General features: G+C 41.2%; 1 protein-coding gene across 2 annotated transcripts; it reads left to right on the top strand.

The window, feature by feature from the left end:
* The first annotated feature begins 688 nt into the window (after nt 1–688).
* On the top strand, nt 689–17,400 carry NARS1 (asparaginyl-tRNA synthetase 1). Of its 2 annotated transcripts, none has more exons than XM_070420360.1 (15): nt 689–851; nt 1,875–1,954; nt 4,212–4,277; nt 4,373–4,465; nt 4,552–4,641; nt 5,624–5,702; nt 6,670–6,740; nt 7,605–7,691; nt 9,444–9,665; nt 9,768–9,967; nt 10,365–10,500; nt 11,278–11,391; nt 14,562–14,693; nt 15,644–15,775; nt 16,305–17,400. In XM_070420360.1, exons 1-15 carry the CDS (start codon nt 809–811, stop codon nt 16,434–16,436), a joined length of 1,677 nt encoding a protein of 558 aa, XP_070276461.1. In that variant the 5' UTR covers nt 689–808; the 3' UTR covers nt 16,437–17,400. The 2 variants fall into 2 exon arrangements, with proteins under 2 accessions (XP_070276461.1, XP_070276460.1); XM_070420359.1 differs by having other exon boundaries at nt 1,872–1,954.
* Nucleotides 17,401–18,999: the final 1,599 nt, after the last annotated feature.

Raw genomic sequence — 18,999 nt, 5'->3', positions numbered from 1 at the left:
AAGGCGAAACAACCCCTGGCTCCTTTCCCATGAGACCAGACAGAGGGACCCTGGAAAGGACCTCAGGGATGTCCTCAAGACCCGGAGAAATGACTCATCACCCTTCCTTCACCTCCCACCCATCAGCTCCTAACATGACCCAAAGCCCTGACTCATGGTGTCTTGTGATTTCGCCCTACATAATCTGTACCTACAGCCAGCGAGTGTGGTTTGGAGCATTAGCTTCCCGCCTCCGTACGGGTCAATTCAATATTAAACTATATTTTCCTTCTATACTGCAAACTCCTGCTCGTGCATTTCCTTGGGCCAGTGCGTGCAGGCAGGCAGGCTCGAGGAAAAACCACTGGAGTTCTGGTCACAAAGACACTAATTCCACAAGCAGGCCCACATCTGGGGATATGGACCGGAATCCTGTTTCCCAGAGGGCCCTGGAGCCCACCGCTGGGGGCAGAATTGTAAAATTGGCCAGAGAAAGCAGAAAGTAAGGAGGAGGAGACAGAAGGGAGCGACTTGCTGCCCCGGGCGAGTCCGATGGTTCAGGAGTCCCGCCCCGGATGTCGGAGTACGCGGGGCGGGGCGAGTCAGGGGGCGGGGCGCCGGCCGGGCCGGAAGTTGTCTCTGCCCGGCCCAAAGATGGCGGCCGCAGCCACACTTGCCCTTGTTGCCTAAGCTCCTGTAACCAATGGCGCCGCGTTGCTCGGGTGACTCATTGGGGCGACCTAGGCACGACGTTATATGATGCAACGTTGGAGTCGAGGAAGCCGCCGGTGCACGTTGCGGTGACAAGGCGGCGGCGTGTTGGGAGGTGATGTCCTTGGAGGTGACCCGGGCGACCGCAGGGATGGTACTAGGTGAGTGCGGCTCGGGGACCCCCGGGTGTGTAGGGGAGCGTTGCCTCTGCCCGGGGCGGGAACCTCGCTCAGGCCGATGACCAGCACTTACAGACGGCCTGGCGCAGAGTGGGCGTGCCCCCACCCTTCAGACGGAGACGATCGCAGGAGGGTGTGCAGGGCCTGGGCCCGCCAGGCCGGGCTGCTGGTCTCGCCCCGGCCTCCCTCCAGCCCTCGGGGCCCCGGGCCGGGTGTGGCGGCCGCTCCCGCCCTGCCCCCCGAAAATCCCGTGATGCGGCTGAGGGAGGCACTGGCGAACCTCACAGGGAACCCCCTCATCGACATCACTCTTCCAAATGATCGCCAGGAAGGCCTTTAGAATTCGAACCGTCTTTCCCAGCCCCCGTTTGTGCTGAAGTTTCCCGGCCCTCCATACGGAGCGGCAGCAAAGGGAAAAGCAGACCTGCTTCCCCGTCAGACTTCTGGCCGCGAGGCCTTCTGCACCGTGTTTCACCCCAAAACTTCGGGTTCCCTGAGAGACCAGAAGGAACTGGTACCTATTTGACATCTGGGCGCCGACTCTGGGGGACCGGACTTGTCTGTGTGCCTTGATTTCGTCCTCAGTGCAGCCGTCAAGGCGGGCGTTGTTTCCTCCCCTATTTTACAGTCAAGGGAATGGGCTTGGGAAGTGAAGGTGCAACATCCCAGGACCCCAGGCTGGTCTGGCCCGCTTCAAAGCCCGTCCTCATGACTGGGAACCCGGGGAGATGGAAGCAGGCGCACAGGTTACTCACAGGATCAAAGTTCACTTTGAAAAGCTACATGTGCAACCCGTATGTTTTTATGAGGCGGATGTTATGGGAACGGGGGCCTGGGAAAAGAATTGCGATCCATCTTCTTTTGGGCTGTGGCAGTTTTTCACTGTAGTAACTCAGCTGCCTGTTCTGTTCACAGAAATAAAGAATGGATGAAGTAGTTGCAGTATGAGATGACTGATAATTATTGTCCAAATGTGTAACTCATTCTCACTTTGTGAAACAGCAGAGCTCTACGTCTCGGATCGAGAGGGAAATGATGCGACAGGTGACGGAACCAAGGAGAAGCCTTTTAAAACCGGTCTGAAGGTAGTGTCTCCTCTCCTAGCAGAGCAGCTTTGCGTGTATGAGTGACTTATGTCAATTATTACGTGACTTGTCAATAATTCATTTCAAGCACTGGGTTTTGAAGAGAGTGTTCAGAAAAAGGAAAGTAAAGATTGTGTATAGAAATGTAGCTTTAACAGATCTAAGTCTAAGCTTATTTGAACATTTTTAAAATGTGGTCTTTTTTCCTTATGTGGCATTGCATCTTGTAATGTGTCTCTCCAGTGATTCAGATGGCCAGTTTTTTCAGTTCTTGTTGAAATAATATTCAGCTCCAGGTTAAGGTGTGGGTCGAGAGATCCCTCCGTAGGTAGCCATGGGTTTGCCTGTTGAACTGCAATGTCTGCACCTGCCAGGTAACGAAATGTTAAAGCTCCCTCCTTGGGCAGCCCTAGGAAAAACTGCCCTGACACTTTGTTCTGTGTCCTTACCTGGCCAATCCCCCTTCGTGTTAGCTATGTTGCAACACTTATTTAGGTTATGATCAAGTGTTCCTCTCCCGGGAGCATTCTCACTAGTTATGCTTTGGTGTGTCGTACATAGTTCTTACTTTTTAACTCTTAGGGGGAAATATTTCTCTCATTTCTGGGCTGTTGGGGTGACTTGAGCTCCCCAAACTGACAACACTGTTTAGGTGAATGTTTGCAGAATGTCCCTGTTAGCAAAAGCATGCCATTCTGATTTGGGGAATTACAGTTTGGCTCCTTCAATTTCAGTGATACAAAAGGAGTGATCAGTAGAGAGTGTCAGGTATTAAGTGAATTCCTAATGATTTGCAAACATCCCTACAAAGTCTGATGGTTAAAAACATGAGTTCTTGGGTGTTTTTTAAAAGGTCCAGGTTTCCCCCTCCTCTGTACCAATCATTGGGTTGGAACTGCTGTTAAAACAGGAGGAAAGGTGTTTTTTAGGTTTGGAAACTATACTTTTAGAAAGCTTTTTGTAAGCTTTAGATCTTATGATTGGAGAGAGTAATTCCTTATAATTATTTCTTGGTTGACTTAACAACTTGGAAGAAATTTGAAGTAGTTAATAAAACATTTATCTTTTACATACTTTCAACTATTTTTTTAAAAAAAGAATGTGAGCTCTAACCGGTTTGGCTCAGTGGATGGAGCGTCGGCCTGTGGACTCAAGGGTCCCAGGTTAGATTCTGGTCAAGGGCATGTACCTTGGTTGCGGGCACATACCCAGTAGGGAGTGTGCAGGAGGCAACTGATCGATGTTTCTCTCTCATCGATGTTTCTAATTCTCTATCCCTCTCCCTTCTTCTCTGTAAAAATCAATAAAAATATAAAAAAAAAAGAATATGAATTATAAAATCCTGTATAATAAAAGGCTAATATGCAAATTGTCCCCTCTACTGGGAGTCAACCGGAGTTCAACTAGGGGGCTGAACTGTCGCCAACGGCCAGCAGCCCCTCCCCCCGGCCGGCCCCTACCCGTGCATGAATTCGTGCACCAGGCCTCTATTATTCAATAACCTCAAAGCTGATGTGTTCCAGTATTAATGAAAGAGGTATTCTACATAAGAGTAATTTTTAAAATTAAATGAAACTTAGCCCTTTGTGTTCTTAGCCATTATTTTGTTGCTAGAGTTTCAGAATTGGCTTATCTGTTCCTTAGCCAGGATTAATCATTTAGATGTGATCTGTAACTGGCTTTTGCTATCATCTGTCTCCTCTATTGTCAGCATAACTTCCTCTGGCCCCTGCGCCACTTAAAATCTGTTGCTTCTAGTCTACTGGCTGGGAAACTCTAACTATGTCACTGAACTTGCTGGAATTGTTGCAAAAGGACCCGAGAGCTAAAAAAAAAAATGTTCTTAGTACTTCAACCAGTCAATCTATCAATATTGACTTTCAACTCTTGGGTCTCTTCTTGGCTCTTGATTATGTTCTAGACCAGTGATGGTGAACCTATGACACGCGTGTCAGAGGTGACACGCGAACTCATTTTTTTGGTTGATTTTTCTTTGTTAAATGGCATTTAAATATATAAAATAAATATCAAAAATATAAGTCTTCATTTTACTATGGTTGCAAAGATAAAAACATTTCTATATGTGACACGGCACCAGAGTTAAGTTAGGGTTTTTCAAAATGCTGACACGCGGAGCTCAAAAGGTTCGCCATCACTGTTCTAGACAGTTGAAGTTGCCTCATAATTACCGTGTTATTTTGATCTCAAATATTGTACAATGTTAAGGATATTTTCTTTTTCTCTCTCCCCATCCAAGGCTTTGATGACAGTGGGAAAAGAACCATTTCCTACCATTTACGTAGATTCACAAAAAGAAAATGAGGTAGGGTGAACGAAAACCTTTGCAGAATTTTATTTTCTGAGTATTCATCAGAACATAGAGGTCTTGAAAAACTAAATATCTGTTCTTCTCTCTAGCGGTGGGATGTTATTTCTAAATCACAGATGAAGAACATTAGGAAAATGTGGCATAGGGAACAAATGAAGAGTGAATCCCGGGAAAAGAAAGAGGTGAGCAATGAATTCACAACTGAGAACATTTGAAAAGTTAGAACACTAGGAACCGTGTTAACAAATTGCTTTATCATTAAAATTAGGCAGAAGACAATTTGAGAAGAGAAAAGAACCTGGAAGAAGCAAAGAAGATTACCATTGAAAACGATCCAAGTCTTCCAGAGCCAAAATGTGTAAGTGTGACGTGTGTTGTCACAAACACGGCAAACTGTTATTTGTGTCTGAGGGCCCTGCCGCGAGGTTTGTTCCTTTGCATTGTCCGTCTTTCCTTTCCTTGTACAAGAAGGGATAGAGAGAAGTAATGTTCTACAGTTTTGCGGCTGGTGGTTCTTTTGGCGTTCATTTTCTCTTGTTTTAAATATTTTTATTGATTTCAGAGAGGAAGGGAGAGGGAGAGAGAGAGAGAAACATCAATGATGAGAGAGAATTATTGATTGGCTGAGTCCTGCAAGTCCTACACTGGGAATCGAGCCCACAACCTGGGCATGTGCCCTGACCAGGAATTGAACTGTGACCTCCTGTTTCATAGGTTGATGTTCAACCACTGATCCATGCCAGTCAGACAGGATTTTTTAAATACAAAGTTTTGTGGTTTTATGAAATTGGATTCTTTCTCTATTCTTTCTAGAACAGGATGCTGGCCTCTGGGCATGCATAGATTTCAGACAGTTCTGATTGCTGATGAACTGCCATATTTTCCCTGTTTTCTTAGTGAGGAAGCTGTTTTCTTGGCTGTATTCACCATCCCCTTTAATCATCTCTCTATTCTCCTTCATCCCCCAAACAGAAAGCTAGCTAGCCTTTGTTAACTTCTACCTCCCAGAATGTCTGGAGGGTCTGTGAGGTCAGGGAAAGGGCTCTGTGTGGATTTGGGTTATTGCTATTGTGAATTCATGTACTCGCTGATTTTCTGTAGCCATAGCTGAAATTCTGGGTGTTTCTCACAGTTGGTTTTGCACTAAGAGAAAGAGGTTTTTTTTAACCATGCAGTATGGTGAAGTTTTCTGGTTCTAACCTGCAGTAAAGTTACTAATCTGTAGTTTTGCACCATTTTTGAAATGTTAACGCTTTACTGTCATCCATCTAATATTAGGGAAAAATTGATATGTGATAAATGACACAGTTAGTGAAATGTTATTTATTTTAATTTGACAGGTGAAGATTCATGCATTAGAAGGATATAGAGGCCAAAGAGTTAAAGTGTTTGGCTGGGTCCATAGGCTGCGAAGGCAAGGTAAATGGCATAGCTTTCCTTTTCTCTCTTTTATTTTTAAATATCCCTGGTCTTAGATGAAGAGTAATGTAAAAACATTTACTTGGAAATATTTCAATTTTTGGATGCTAGTTTTTTAAAGGAGATAGTGACTTATATCCTAAATTTGTTCTTATTCAATATGACTATTAAAAGTTTTTAAAAAATTTAAATGCTCTTTAACTGTAAGCAATCACAGTGATCAGAAGGTGTCCAATAAATATTTGTGTAGTTGAACTTAGTTTTTTAATGAAAAGCAGGAAGTGGAGAGCCAAATCTGAAACTTACTGATGGTAGAACTCGTGACACTTATGATTAGTATATTTGCATTCTGCTTCTGCTGATATTTTGTTTTCTCTTTCTATTTTTATAACTTTATAACATGTGTTTTATTGTAAGTGGTTATCAAATCCTTCGTAAAAAGAAATGGGACATTTGCCCTGGCTGGGTGGCTCAATTGGTTGACCGTCGTCCTGAAAACCAAAAGGTTGCGGGTTGATTCCTGATCAGCACATACCTGGGTTGCAAGTTCGATCCCTAGTCTGAGCGTGTAGGGGAGGCAACCGATCAATGTTCTCACATCGATGTTTCTCTCTCTTTTTCTCTAAAAACATATCCTCGGGTGAAGGTTCGTTTAGAAAGGGCGAGATGTAAATAAGAAAAAATGATTCTTTACCACGGTGTTTCTGCACCTCGCACCTAATGCACAGTCCATTAGGCATTGCTGGGGCTTCAGCGGCTAATAGGACTAATCCCTCATCTCATGTTGCTTACTGTCTGCTTTCCCTTGGTTGCGTGGGTCATGAGGATCACATGGGATTTGAAAGTACAATTAAGAAGATAATGTGCTTTACAAATACTGAGCAGTGTTATAACCAGGGACACTTCAGAGGAAGGGCAGCCCCTGGGAGGTCTGAACTTTCAATACATTTCTCTTTCTCACTTTCAGGAAAGAACTTAATGTTTCTGGTGTTGCGGGATGGTACAGGGTATCTTCAGTGTGTCTTGTCAGATGATTTGGTAAATATTTTCTCTAACTTGTGGTTAAAATTTCGATTTTTTTCAGTAGCTTCCTTTATTGTTAGTTTTTGGAATTTTAACTGTTATTATGGAAAACATTTATTTGTTGGGGAAAAACTGGTTGTTTGTCCTGTGGAATTTCTCTGGATTTGGTCAATTGCATACGCTGGATGTTAAGTCTAATCATATGTATCTATCTATATAATTTTTATATATATATGTGTATATATATATAAATTATATAGGTATAATATATATAAAAATATAATTTATATATATTATATATTAATTTATATATAAATTATATATATATGTTATGTATATAGATATATAGATATTTTGCACCACTATTTCATGGGCAAAGCTCTTCCAATTGCATATTGTGAAACACATAATGTCTGGTTGGTTTTTTGTTTTTATGTTTTTGTGTGTTTGTTTTTTTTATGAATTGTGGGCTTAGGTGTTGGTAGCCTGGTCCCTCTCTCCATTACAAAGTTCCCCATCACTTTTCTTCTAATGATTTTAACAAGTATTGGTGATCATAGCTCATATTGACTGTGTATTATTTTAACAGTCTGAATTTCAAATAAAAATGAATTTTTCAAATATTTTTAAGAGATGTGGGCTAATGTCATTTATGCCTATGTATGTATGTAAAGTATCTATTTACATAAATGTGTATATTTATATAGAGATAAATCTTTTATAAAAATACCTATTCTTTATTAATATTAAAAATTGATGGCCATCTTATTTTACTAGTTTTGGACCAGATAATTTGTAAATAATCCCCTTTGTTTTCTATATGTTAGAATATTTTAATGTAAATGTGAATAACTAAGTTTGAACTTGATCTTTTTATAGTGTCAGTGTTACAATGGAGTAGTCTTGTCCACTGAGAGTAGTGTTGCAGTGTACGGAATGCTAAATCTTACCCCAAAGGGCAAACAGGTGAGTGGATTGACTTTCTCACTGGGTGAATAGCTGTTTGCTTGTATTCCAATTCATACTTTTGGTATTTGGCATATAAACACACAAATATGATGCAGTTGCTAAATTTAGTATGCCTTTTCCTTTTCCTGTGAAATCCCACTGTACAGCTCGGAAGATGTAACAAACTTGGGGATATCCAACCTTGTAGAATTCCTGAATAATCCTCATGGACCATAATATAGCCACTTTGCTGTGGGTATGTGAATAACTTTTCAGCTAGGTGGAAATAAAAACTTAATCCAAGAAATTTCAGGAAAGAACAGTAATCTAAATCGAAAATTTTTGGTTAGAATTTGAGAACCTCTTTAAAAAGTTAAATATAACTGATATGCAGAAAGATGTTTGCTCCCTAGCCAACAGGCACATAACCTGTACCAGTTACAGTTACTTGTTAGTAATTATTGCTCAAGTAACTACTACTGCGGTTATATTCCTTGGCTGGGAAAGAAAACAAAGGTGACATACTAACCACCAGAGGGAGCCCCTAGATTCTACCTACTAGACTAGAAATACTGATGAAAGAGTCAGAGCTCATGTAAAAGAAGAACCTGTATTTAGAGTGAATATCTGATCCAAGTTCCCTGGATTTTCCTTGGAATTAATGTGATTGGGAAATGGAGTGATTGTTGTGATGCTACTTGCTGTCCAATGTTTGGCACGAAGAAAATTATGTATTCCTTAATCTGTGGCTTCTAAAATGAATTGTTTTTAATGGAATTATCAGGGAGAATTTGAACTTTTACTATATATATGTTCCAAGGAGAAACAGCTTGTAGTAAAATCTTTGCATTTAAAGAGCTTTTCAATGTGAGTATTGTGTTACTTTCAATTATTGGTAAAGGCTAGAAAGATATACCAAAATGTTAATAGTAGTTAGTAGTTACTCCAAGTTGTGGGATTATAGTTTTATTTTTTACTTTGTGCTTTCTAATTTTTCAAAAACTTATATGTGAATTAACTCTGAAAGGAATATTAAATATATCAATATAAAATTGAATTATTGGGTCTGTTAGAAGGGTAGGCTAATAATGATGAGATTTTTAGAAATAGCTTACCAAAAATTTTGTAATCAAGTAAAAACTCAAAAGTGCTCGCTGCAGGACAACCAGTAAGTCGAGTGACAAGGAATTGGGGTAAGGAAAGCAACTTTATTCGGAAGCCAGTAAGCAGAGGAGAAGGCAGACTAGCGTCCTCAAGAACCATCTTGAGAAAGTACAGAGTTCAGTCATCTTATTCTGGGGACAGGGGAAAACAGGAGGGCCTTAAAAGTCAAGAGGTGGTTGATGACTGCAGACGTCTGGATGCCAGGAAGGGCCCAAGGGGGTGGTGAAAATTCTTTGCTTTTGTTCGGCAAACTTCAGTTGTCTTAGTCCCACTCACAAGATTCCTGTAAATTTTTTTATAAACTTTTTTATTTTTTTTTACATACCTTCCTTATCTCTTTGGGGAAGTTGTGGCGAGCAGGGAGGTTGAGTAATTTCTAGGCTACAGGTTAGATCCTTGAATGATTAGCATATCTGTGTGCAGGACTAAGCAGAAGATTCTAACCCACATGTCATGGGACCTGGCAGGTTCGAGCAATGTGGTGTCAGAAAGATCATTAGAATCTATTACATTTTGACATAAATTAAAATCTTTACTACGACTGTAAATTTTTTGTTTCATTCTCCTTCCCTTTCATTCCTCCCCTCCTTTTTTAAAAAAATGTAGGCTCCTGGGGGCCATGAGCTGAGTTGTGACTTCTGGGAACTGGTTGGCTTGGCCCCTGCTGGAGGAGCTGATAACTTGATCAACGAAGAGTCTGACGTTGACGTCCAGCTCAACAACAGACACATGATGATCCGAGGAGAAAACATGTCCAAAATCCTGAAAGCTCGCTCCATGGTCACCAGGTGCTTTAGAGATCACTTCTTTGATAGGGGGTACTGTGAAGTAAGTGTGCACTCATCTCTTGCAAATGATACCTTTGGCCATTCTTCAACTTGAATAGAGGTGCTCACAGTGGGCTTTCTTTACTCCTTTCCGTTTGAACAGGTTACTCCTCCAACATTAGTGCAAACTCAAGTGGAAGGTGGTGCTACACTCTTCAAGCTTGACTATTTTGGAGAAGAGGCATTTTTGACTCAGTCCTCTCAGTTGTACCTGGAGACCTGCATTCCAGCTCTGGGGGATGTTTTTTGTATTGCACAGTCATACAGGGCAGAACAATCCAGAACAAGAAGGCACCTGGCTGAGTATGAATTGTCTTTTTATTTTAAAAATTTTAAAAATAATTGTTTAGAAAAGCAATTTTTATGTAGTCAAAGGATGCCTATGTAAATGTGGTGGTATGTTAAGAGGATATATGAAGAACAGTTAAATAAGTTAATTGAAACCATGTAAAAAGTTTTGCCTCTTAGGCCATAGCTAGCTAAGGCCTTCCTTTTACTTGGCCTTGATCCTTTATGTGTTAAGGAATAAACAAACATTAATTATTTAAAGGGGAAAGGTAGGTGTGTGCTAAAACTAATTTTCAGATTTAGCAAGGATGGAATTTTACTTTTCTGGACAGTTTCCCAATGTTAAAATCCTTGTATGAGAGAAACTTAGTAGAAACGAAGAGCAGCTCTGAGCTAGTGTCTCGTTCTTCAGATACACTCACGTGGAGGCAGAGTGCCCTTTCCTGACCTTTGAGGAGCTCCTGAACCGGTTGGAAGACTTGGTTTGTGACGTGGTAGATAGAGTCTTGAAATCACCCGCAGCAAGCATAGTGTATGACCTCAATCCGGTAGGTCTAGTGTTTTATGGAAATACAAAATTATGATTTCTTTTCTGGAAGGCAATATTGTTTTCACCCTCAGTATTTATAGATTAAATGGGTTGGCGAGCTTTGAAGTAAATGGCTAATAATTGCTATTTCTCCACACCACTTCAAAAGGTAACTAACCAAGAATGTGCAAACAGCTTCAAACATACAGGTACATACACAAAGAAGCGATAAGATCATCTGTGGCTTTGTTTTTGTTACGGACACAGTAACTGGACTGCGTAATAAAGCAACATAGTTGGTGCTCAGTGACTGCTGCATTTCAATAAAAGTAGAATCACCTTTGGAAATAACAGCAATATATAACTTTACACCAATGGTTTCAGGGAATAATGAATTTGCTGGAGTTAGTTTATACTCTCATGTGTATTACCACAAAGATTCCAATTAGGTAATCACCAGTAGTCAGTTCCACTCATCTCCCCCTCAATCAGAGCCCTGCAGAAGTTTGAAACCTCTTTTATCTAATGCTTTTTTGACATCCCTTTCAGAGAGTACTTTAAAAGTGGAAGCATTTAAAATTAAAGTGTTTTTATATTCATGCATTAAAAAAATAATTGCCAATAATTTAATAACATTTTAACTTAGGAGGAAGTTCATATGTTTTTCTTTTTAGGAATGTCCACATTGATTTTTAGTCTGAAATAATATTTTACAATGATACTAAGTAGTTTTTCTTAAAATGGGAATTTTAGTGTTAATGGTTTCTTTCTATACACTGTATTTTTCCTTCTGTAGAACTTCAAGCCCCCCAAGCGGCCTTTCAAACGGATGAACTATTCGGATGCTATTGTGTGGCTCAAAGAACACAATATAAAGAAAGAAGATGGAACTTTCTATGAGTTTGGAGAGGTTTGTATTCCTTTCTAATCATTGTTTCAAAGGCAGCATTGTGCTTAAGTGGATTGCTACTTCTGCTTAATTAACCAGTGATGCCGGAGGCATCTGCTTGCCATCAAATCAATGGTAACTGAACCTTCTAGGATGGCTGATGATTCATTGACTTAATAGATGTAGAGTAAGCCTTAGAACAGTGCCTTCTCTGTAGCGTTCAATAAATATTAGCAAGTTTTTAGCCTTCACACCTCATCCGTTGCCTCTCTTCTCTTCTTCCATGATCAGTCATGAGCTTGGTTGTAATTCTCTAGGATGGCAGGATGCCTCAGAAAGTTGTAAACTGTAAATTTACTGCAAAATGTTAGCATCTATACTAATAATAGAGGAATATGCAAGTTGTCCAGGATGCTGTCACAGCAACGACCGAACAGCAGGCTGCATTGGGTGACCAGGCTGGCAGGGTTAGTGAGGGATGACCAAATGACTGAATAGCAGGCTGTGTAGGGCGACCAGGCCGGCAGCGGGATTAGTGAGGGATGACCAAATGACTGAATAGCAGGCTGCGTGGGGTGACCGGGCCAGCAGCGGGGGCAGTTGGGGGTGACCAGATCGGCAGGGGGACAGTTGGGGGTGACCAGGCAGGCAGAGGTGGTTAGGGGTGATCAGGCTTGCAGGGGGTGCAGTTAGAGGCGATCAGGCAGGCAGGCAGGTAAGCAGTTAGGAGCCAGTGGTCCCAGATTGTGAGGGATGTTGGACACCCCCCACCCCAGGGGTCCCAGATTGGAGAAGATACAGGCTAGGCTGAGGGGACACCCCTCCCCCTCCCCCTATGCACGAATTTCGGGCGCTGGGTCTCTAGTGTATATATATTTGTTTTGTTTGTCTGGAGAAAGTATCTGGCTTTGCAAAAAGGATCCCTCCCCTCAAAACAGTAAATCAAAACTCCTTAATGTGGAGGGGATTCAAAGAAGAAAATAGCCGCTGGTTAAAATGCAAAACCAAGAGAAGCCTTGATAAGGAAGGTGGCCTGGGGCCCCAGGTAAACTGAGTGGGTATCGGCTTGGGGTGTAAATTATTTGTTTGTTAAATTTTTTATTTATTGATTTGAGAGAGAAATAAAGAGAGAGACATCGATTTGTTTTTCCACTTATTTATGAATTCATTGGTTGATTCTTGTATGTGCCCTGACTGGGGATTGAACCCACAACTTTGGCATATCAGGATAGTGCTCTAACCAACTGAGCTGCCAGGGTGAGGGTATAAATTGTTAAAATGATTCTAAGCCCTCTTTCCTGTGCATTTAACCATTCCTTGCATAATATTTGCAAATCCAACTGTTCTACAGAGGAAATGTAACTACTGCTAGCTAGAGGTTTGTTTGTTTTTAGAAGGAATTTATAGAGAGGACAGACAGTAGACTTGACCTATGTAAATTACTCTTAATGCTTCATGAATTCAATTGATGATGTATAATAGAATTTTGTACTGAAGACTTTAGAACTGTTAGCCAAGCGGTGTGACTGAGTGGAGAGAATACAAGTTTTGGAGTAAGAAGGCTTCCCAGGTGGGCTTAGCTCCCACCTCTGTCCTCACTGCTGTATAACTGCAGGCCAGTGACCCTGCTCCCTGGTTCCTTACCTCTGATGTGGAGGTAACATCCACTTTGCAAAGTCATGAAGACTCAGTGAGCAAAAATGCCTAGAGCAGTGGTTCTCAACCTTCCTAATGCCGCGACCCTTTAATACAGTTCCTCACGTTGTGGTGACCCCCGATTTCATTGTTACAAATTGAACATAATTATAGCATAGTGATTAATCACAAAAACAATATGTAATTATATATGTGTTTTCCAATGGTCTTAGGCGACCCCTGTGAAAGGGTCGTTTGACCCCCAAAGGGGTCGCGACCCACAGGTTGAGAACCTCTGGCCTAGAGGGTCCCTGGCACAGGAAGTGCTAAGGACATGCCAGTCCTTACTCTACACCCATACACATGAGGATGCTACAGTAGATAAACATTCTAAAGACTTTTGGAAAAGACTCCTTTTCCTTCAAATAAATCTTATGCAGAACTCTAGGGTGTAAAGTAGCTAAAAGCTGAGAAACCAGAGCTCTCCCACTCACCTCCCATCTCTCTGTACTTTAGAGGGCACAGGGCTCGAGGGACTAGAGCTTGGAAACAGGTGGGCCAGGTGATTGCTAAGCTCCACTTCAGTTCCTACACTAAACAAATCAGTGCATCTTGTCCAGTTCTTTCTTCAGTTTTTATTGGGACAGGAGTTTTCAGTGGAATTTATGTGTGGTTTACTGAAGGATGTTTGAGAGAGAAAGTGATTCATCATCATCTAACAAATCTTGCCTAACTATTCCAGGTGTGGTTACACTTAAAATTTGACATTGGCTATTTGTCTTATGACGGTGTCTTACTATCATTGAAGGTACACAGGTTTATTATTATAGGAAAGAAATGCAGATACTAGGAGAGTTTAAAGATTATTATTGTTTTTGTTTGTTTGTTTTCATTGATTTCAGAGAGGAAGGGAGAGGGAGAGAGAGGATAAGAATATCAATGATGAGAGAGAATCATTGATTGGCTGCCTCCTGCACGCCCCCACACTGGGGATCAAGCCCACAACCTGGGCAGGTGCCCTGACCGGGAATCAAATGTGACCTCCGGTTCATAGGTCGACGCTCAACCACTGAGCCTCTCCAGCCAGGCAAAAGATTGTTCTTATTAATAACATACACTGTGTGTATATCGGTGATATTCTGGAACATTCACTAATCATCATGTGTCTTATGGGACGAAATGGACCATGTCTGCTTCAGAGCTAGATAAAACTAGCCATTGACAAAATGAGCAATATCTAGTCACAGTGATAATGACTTGGGTGGGGGTTTTTTGCTTGTTTTTGGGGGGGTTCATTCCTCAAGCAGCATGGCACATGAGCTGTATTGTAGAAGGATGCAGATCATTTTATAGTTTATTTAATAACTGGGTTTTTAAAATATATTTATATGTTTTTTAAAGAAATTGTCCCTTACCCTGTGTGTCTGGGTGATGGTGGGTATGTATTCTTCCTGTGTTGCATTAAGAAGAGGAAGGGTAGCTACTAGGTGAAAGAGCTGCTTCTGTCTTGTTGCATTTAGAGCTATAAATGTTAATAAAGTCTTGTTCAACCTCAGGATATCCCTGAAGCTCCTGAGAGACTGATGACGGACACCATTAATGAGCCCATCCTGCTGTGTCGATTTCCTGTGGAGATCAAGTCCTTCTATATGCAGCGCTGTCCTGAGGATTCCCGCCTCACTGAATCTGTCAGTTGTGATTCGAACAGTATTAATAATTTTGTTTTTTAAGGGGGTGGAGACTGTTATTGGGATAATATACAGTTCATGGCAAATACTTCATTATAAATCTAGAATGACATTTTTTAAAGAAGTTTTTTTTGTCCTCTAATAAATTTACTTTGTTAAATTACAGAATTTGAATATTTGCATTTTACATGATCATAGTACTCCTTCAGCTATAGGACAGGGGTGGGCAACCCCTGGCACACGTGCCAAACATGGCATGCCAGTAACTTTTGCTGCCACGCGAAACCCTCTCTTATAATCTTCCATTTATAATTTTTTTCTTAATATCGACTTTTTTATTTTTCAGATAAATTCAGTGTACGTGCATCTTAGATAAATAAATAATGTATACATGTTTACATAACATGTATACATTCAAAAATAAATGTATTTTTCATCATCACATACTGTGTTTTTGTCGCTTGAATGAATTTTATTATTTCTTCAAGGTTCTTCACATACGTACACCTTAAGAGATATCAAGTAGGCGTAACATGTTCTCAAAAAATTAGGGTTGGCACGCAGAAGAATTTTGAGTCAGATTTTGCTGGTTTTGGCACCCACTCACAAAAAGGTTGCCCACCCCTGCTATAGGAGCTTAATTGTGATTTTCCTTTTCTTTTTTCTTAATATATTTTTATTGATTTCAGAGAGGAAGAGAGAGAGAACATCAATGATGAGAGAGAATCATTGATCAGCTGCCTCCTGCACACCCTTTACTGGGGATCAAGCCCGCAAACGGGCATGTACCCTTGACCAGAATCGAACCTGGGACCCTTCAGTCCACAGGCCAACACTCCATTCACTGAGCCAAACCTGCTAGGGCTTAATTGTGATTTTCATTTAAACTGTAGAGCAGTGTCATGACTGATAGCCTGTCGTAACTGCATTTGATTTACTTGTTGTTAAAGGTCGACGTGTTGATGCCCAATGTTGGCGAGATTGTGGGAGGCTCCATGCGTATCTGGGATAGTGAAGAAATCCTGGCAGGTTATAAAAGGGAAGGAATTGACCCCACACCCTATTACTGGTACACAGATCAGGTAGAAACAATTTTTCAAATACTCTTTACCTTTTTTTATTGTAGTAGTTTTGTATAAATTGAAATTTAAAAGGTGATGATTCAGGATGGAACTTTAGGATTTAAAGAACTTTATTCAGTTTCATGATTATAACAATGTGTCATGTGAATATTGCTAGTTTTGGTTTTGGCTAATAATATGTTAACTTCATTTGAAACCCTATTTAACTGCTGGCCTTGCTCATCGCTACTGAGCTTTTAAACATTTGTCATTGGATCTGACCAATATCTAGTGCTATCTTTCATTTTCCTCTTATAACCAAAAGACATTGACTTGGCTTTAAAGTTTGAAATCTCTTCTTTCCAAGGTAGCACTTAATCCCTGTTTTATTTTCCATACCAAATTATTTCTTCACATGTGTTCCATGAAGGTATTTAGATTAAGGGTTGAATTCTTAACCACAATAAGCTAACTCATTTCACAGTAGAAAATTTTAACTATTTTAGGGAAAACTATAAATTAAGCATATTCCTCTCTCTTTTTTAAACAGAGAAAATATGGCACCTGCCCTCATGGAGGCTATGGCTTGGGCTTGGAACGATTCTTGACCTGGATTCTGAATAGGTATCACATCCGAGATGTATGCTTATACCCTCGCTTTGTCCAGCGCTGCAAGCCGTAACCAGTGCCTCCTGAAGCACAAAGGCCAGCCCACGGTTCCTGAGAGCAACAGACTGCCTCGTCCAAAAGAACAAAAAGCCAAGATCTTCCCTTTTTTATTCTATAGGGATATATCTGGTTCTGTTTTCCCCTTTTGTTTTTTGTTTTCCTGCTACCACAGAAAGCAATCCAAAACACTGGAACATACAGTAAAGTGACATTGATGTTGCCATCTTAAGAAAAAATATCCATTACAAAATTGAGAAATACGTGGCATGTAACTGCTATTATGAATATATTTCAGCATTTTATGTAATTATAGGTTATAATCTTTGCACCTATATACCATATATATAATTAAACAGTTTTTAATTATGGTCTAAGACATTCCAGTTACTTAAGATTTTTGTCCTTTTAATTATAACTGAAATTCTTTAAATTGTATCATTTTATTGTATCAATGGGTTAAACATCTTGGGAAGATTGACACTATGGTGTAAAAATTTGCTAGTATTAGAACAGAGTATAATTAAACAATAGATGCTGGAATCAAATGAATAGCCTCTTGCATCATTATTAATCTTTTCTAAATCCGTGTACTGCTTATAATTCTGAGGCATACGGATTGATATGGAAGAACTTGTAAAAATGGAACTGTCTTAATTTGAAGAGCAAAATTTTTTTTCAATGCTTCAGTGAACAGCATCCTTCCTAGCATTAATTTAAATTAAGGGAGACTGGTCTTCCCTCTTTCCTGGTAGTTCCTAAATAACTAAGAATAAGTTCCCAAAGAATTTGCACATAGAATCTTACAACTGTTAAGTGACTGAGTCATCCCCATATCTCATCTGTACTCCCTTATTAACTCTCAGCAGGCTTTTTGAATGGCTTTGTTTCAGATTTGGTTAATTTCTCCCCCAAAATGCATGTCATGTATTCTCAGGTTGTATTCTCAGCAGTCAATAAATGGATACACATAAAAACTCTTTGCTGGCTTAATTTTTTTAAAGCTGAACATTTCTGTCTCATTAGTTCATGTGTTTGCATTTTTTTATCTTTTAGTAGAGGCCCAATGCATGAAAATTCGTGCACTCGAGGGGGTCCCTCAGCCCGGCCTGCACCCTCTCACAATCCAGGACCCCTCGGGTAGGGTCCCTAAGCCTGCTGAGATCCGGGCCTACTGGGGCTTTCCTTCCCCCGGCTGCAGGCAGCTGACCCTACCCCCACCACTGCCATTGCTTTCCTTCCGTGCAGCGCTGCTCCCCCCACTCCCCTGCCACTGGTGGCCTCCCTCTGTAGGCAACAGGCGTGGGGTGCAATGGCTTGGCAGGCCTGGACCTCCCTCTGTTGGGTGATCGCTGGCCAGCTGCACACCTGCCATAGAGTCACCGCCAGTGGCCTGGGCCTCCCTCTTTGCTGAGGGACGGCGCCAGCTCTGCAAGGGGCCATCTGCCTACCTGATTGCCCCTAACCGCTGGCCTGCCTGTCTGATCCCCCTAACCACTCTGCCTGCCTGCCTGATCGCCCCTAACTGTTTGCTGGGGGCAGGGCCAGCCCTGCAAGGGGCTGTCTGCTTACCTGATTGCCCCTAACTACTGGCCTACCTACCTGATTGCCCTTAACCACTTGCCTGCCTACCTGATCACCCCTCACTGCTGGTCTGCCTACCTGATCACCCCTAACCACTTGCTTGGGGGTGGGGCCAGCCCAGTGAGGGGCCATGCTGGTTCTGGTCTCTGGTCATTCCGGTCATTACGCTTATGGTGGCTGGCCTTTTGTTATATAGGATTTTTCGTGTGTGTATAATTTTATGATACCAAGTTAGATATTACTAAATTTAGTAGGTATTGCTAATATTTGCAGTAATGAAAAGGAATGATTTTTATTTATTTATTTTTAAATATATTTTATTATTTACAGAGAGAAAGGGAGAGGGATAGAGAGTTTGAAATATCGATGAGAGAAACATCGATCAGCTGCCTCCTGCACACGCCCTCCTGGGGATGTGCCTGCAACCAAGGTACATGCCCTTGACGGGAATCGAACCTGGGACCCTTTAGTCCACAGGCCGACGCTCTGTCCACTGAGCCAAACCGGTTAGGGCGAAAAGGAATGATTTTTAAAAATTAGATGTAGGTCCTAGCTACATCTTTTTATAATTTTTTGTCTGCATTATTTTTGAACACATTAAATTGTATCCTGTTCTGCAGTGAAATGACAGAAGGAAATGTGGCATTTGCAGTGTATTTGGCCTATAACGTTAAATAAAAAATACTTGTAAGAATGTGAATGATTGGATTCAAATAGGCAATTCATTTGATCACAATTTAGGTGGAGGGGTAAGATTCAATTGTCCTAAATTTTAATTGTGTAAATTAATTGAGAATTATAAATACTGAGGGAGAGCCGTGGGGTTAGATGAGGTAGGAAGTCAAGGTCATGGTGACATTAGGCCAATGAATTGAGCCCAGTGAGCAGCAAACCTTACAGAGGTGGGCTTTCATTCCTTTCACTGTGTGGCTGTGGTCCAGGTGTCACAACTCCCACATCCCTGCCAAGTGTCCAGCACACAGACACCCTGGTTC

Source organism: Myotis yumanensis, unplaced genomic scaffold (assembly GCF_028538775.1).
Source record: "Myotis yumanensis isolate MYYU_CA2020_CCGP unplaced genomic scaffold, mMyoYum1.0.hap1 SCAF_7, whole genome shotgun sequence".
Classification (NCBI taxonomy): domain Eukaryota; kingdom Metazoa; phylum Chordata; class Mammalia; order Chiroptera; family Vespertilionidae; genus Myotis; species Myotis yumanensis.
This window is presented reverse-complemented; position numbering and strand designations above follow the sequence as displayed.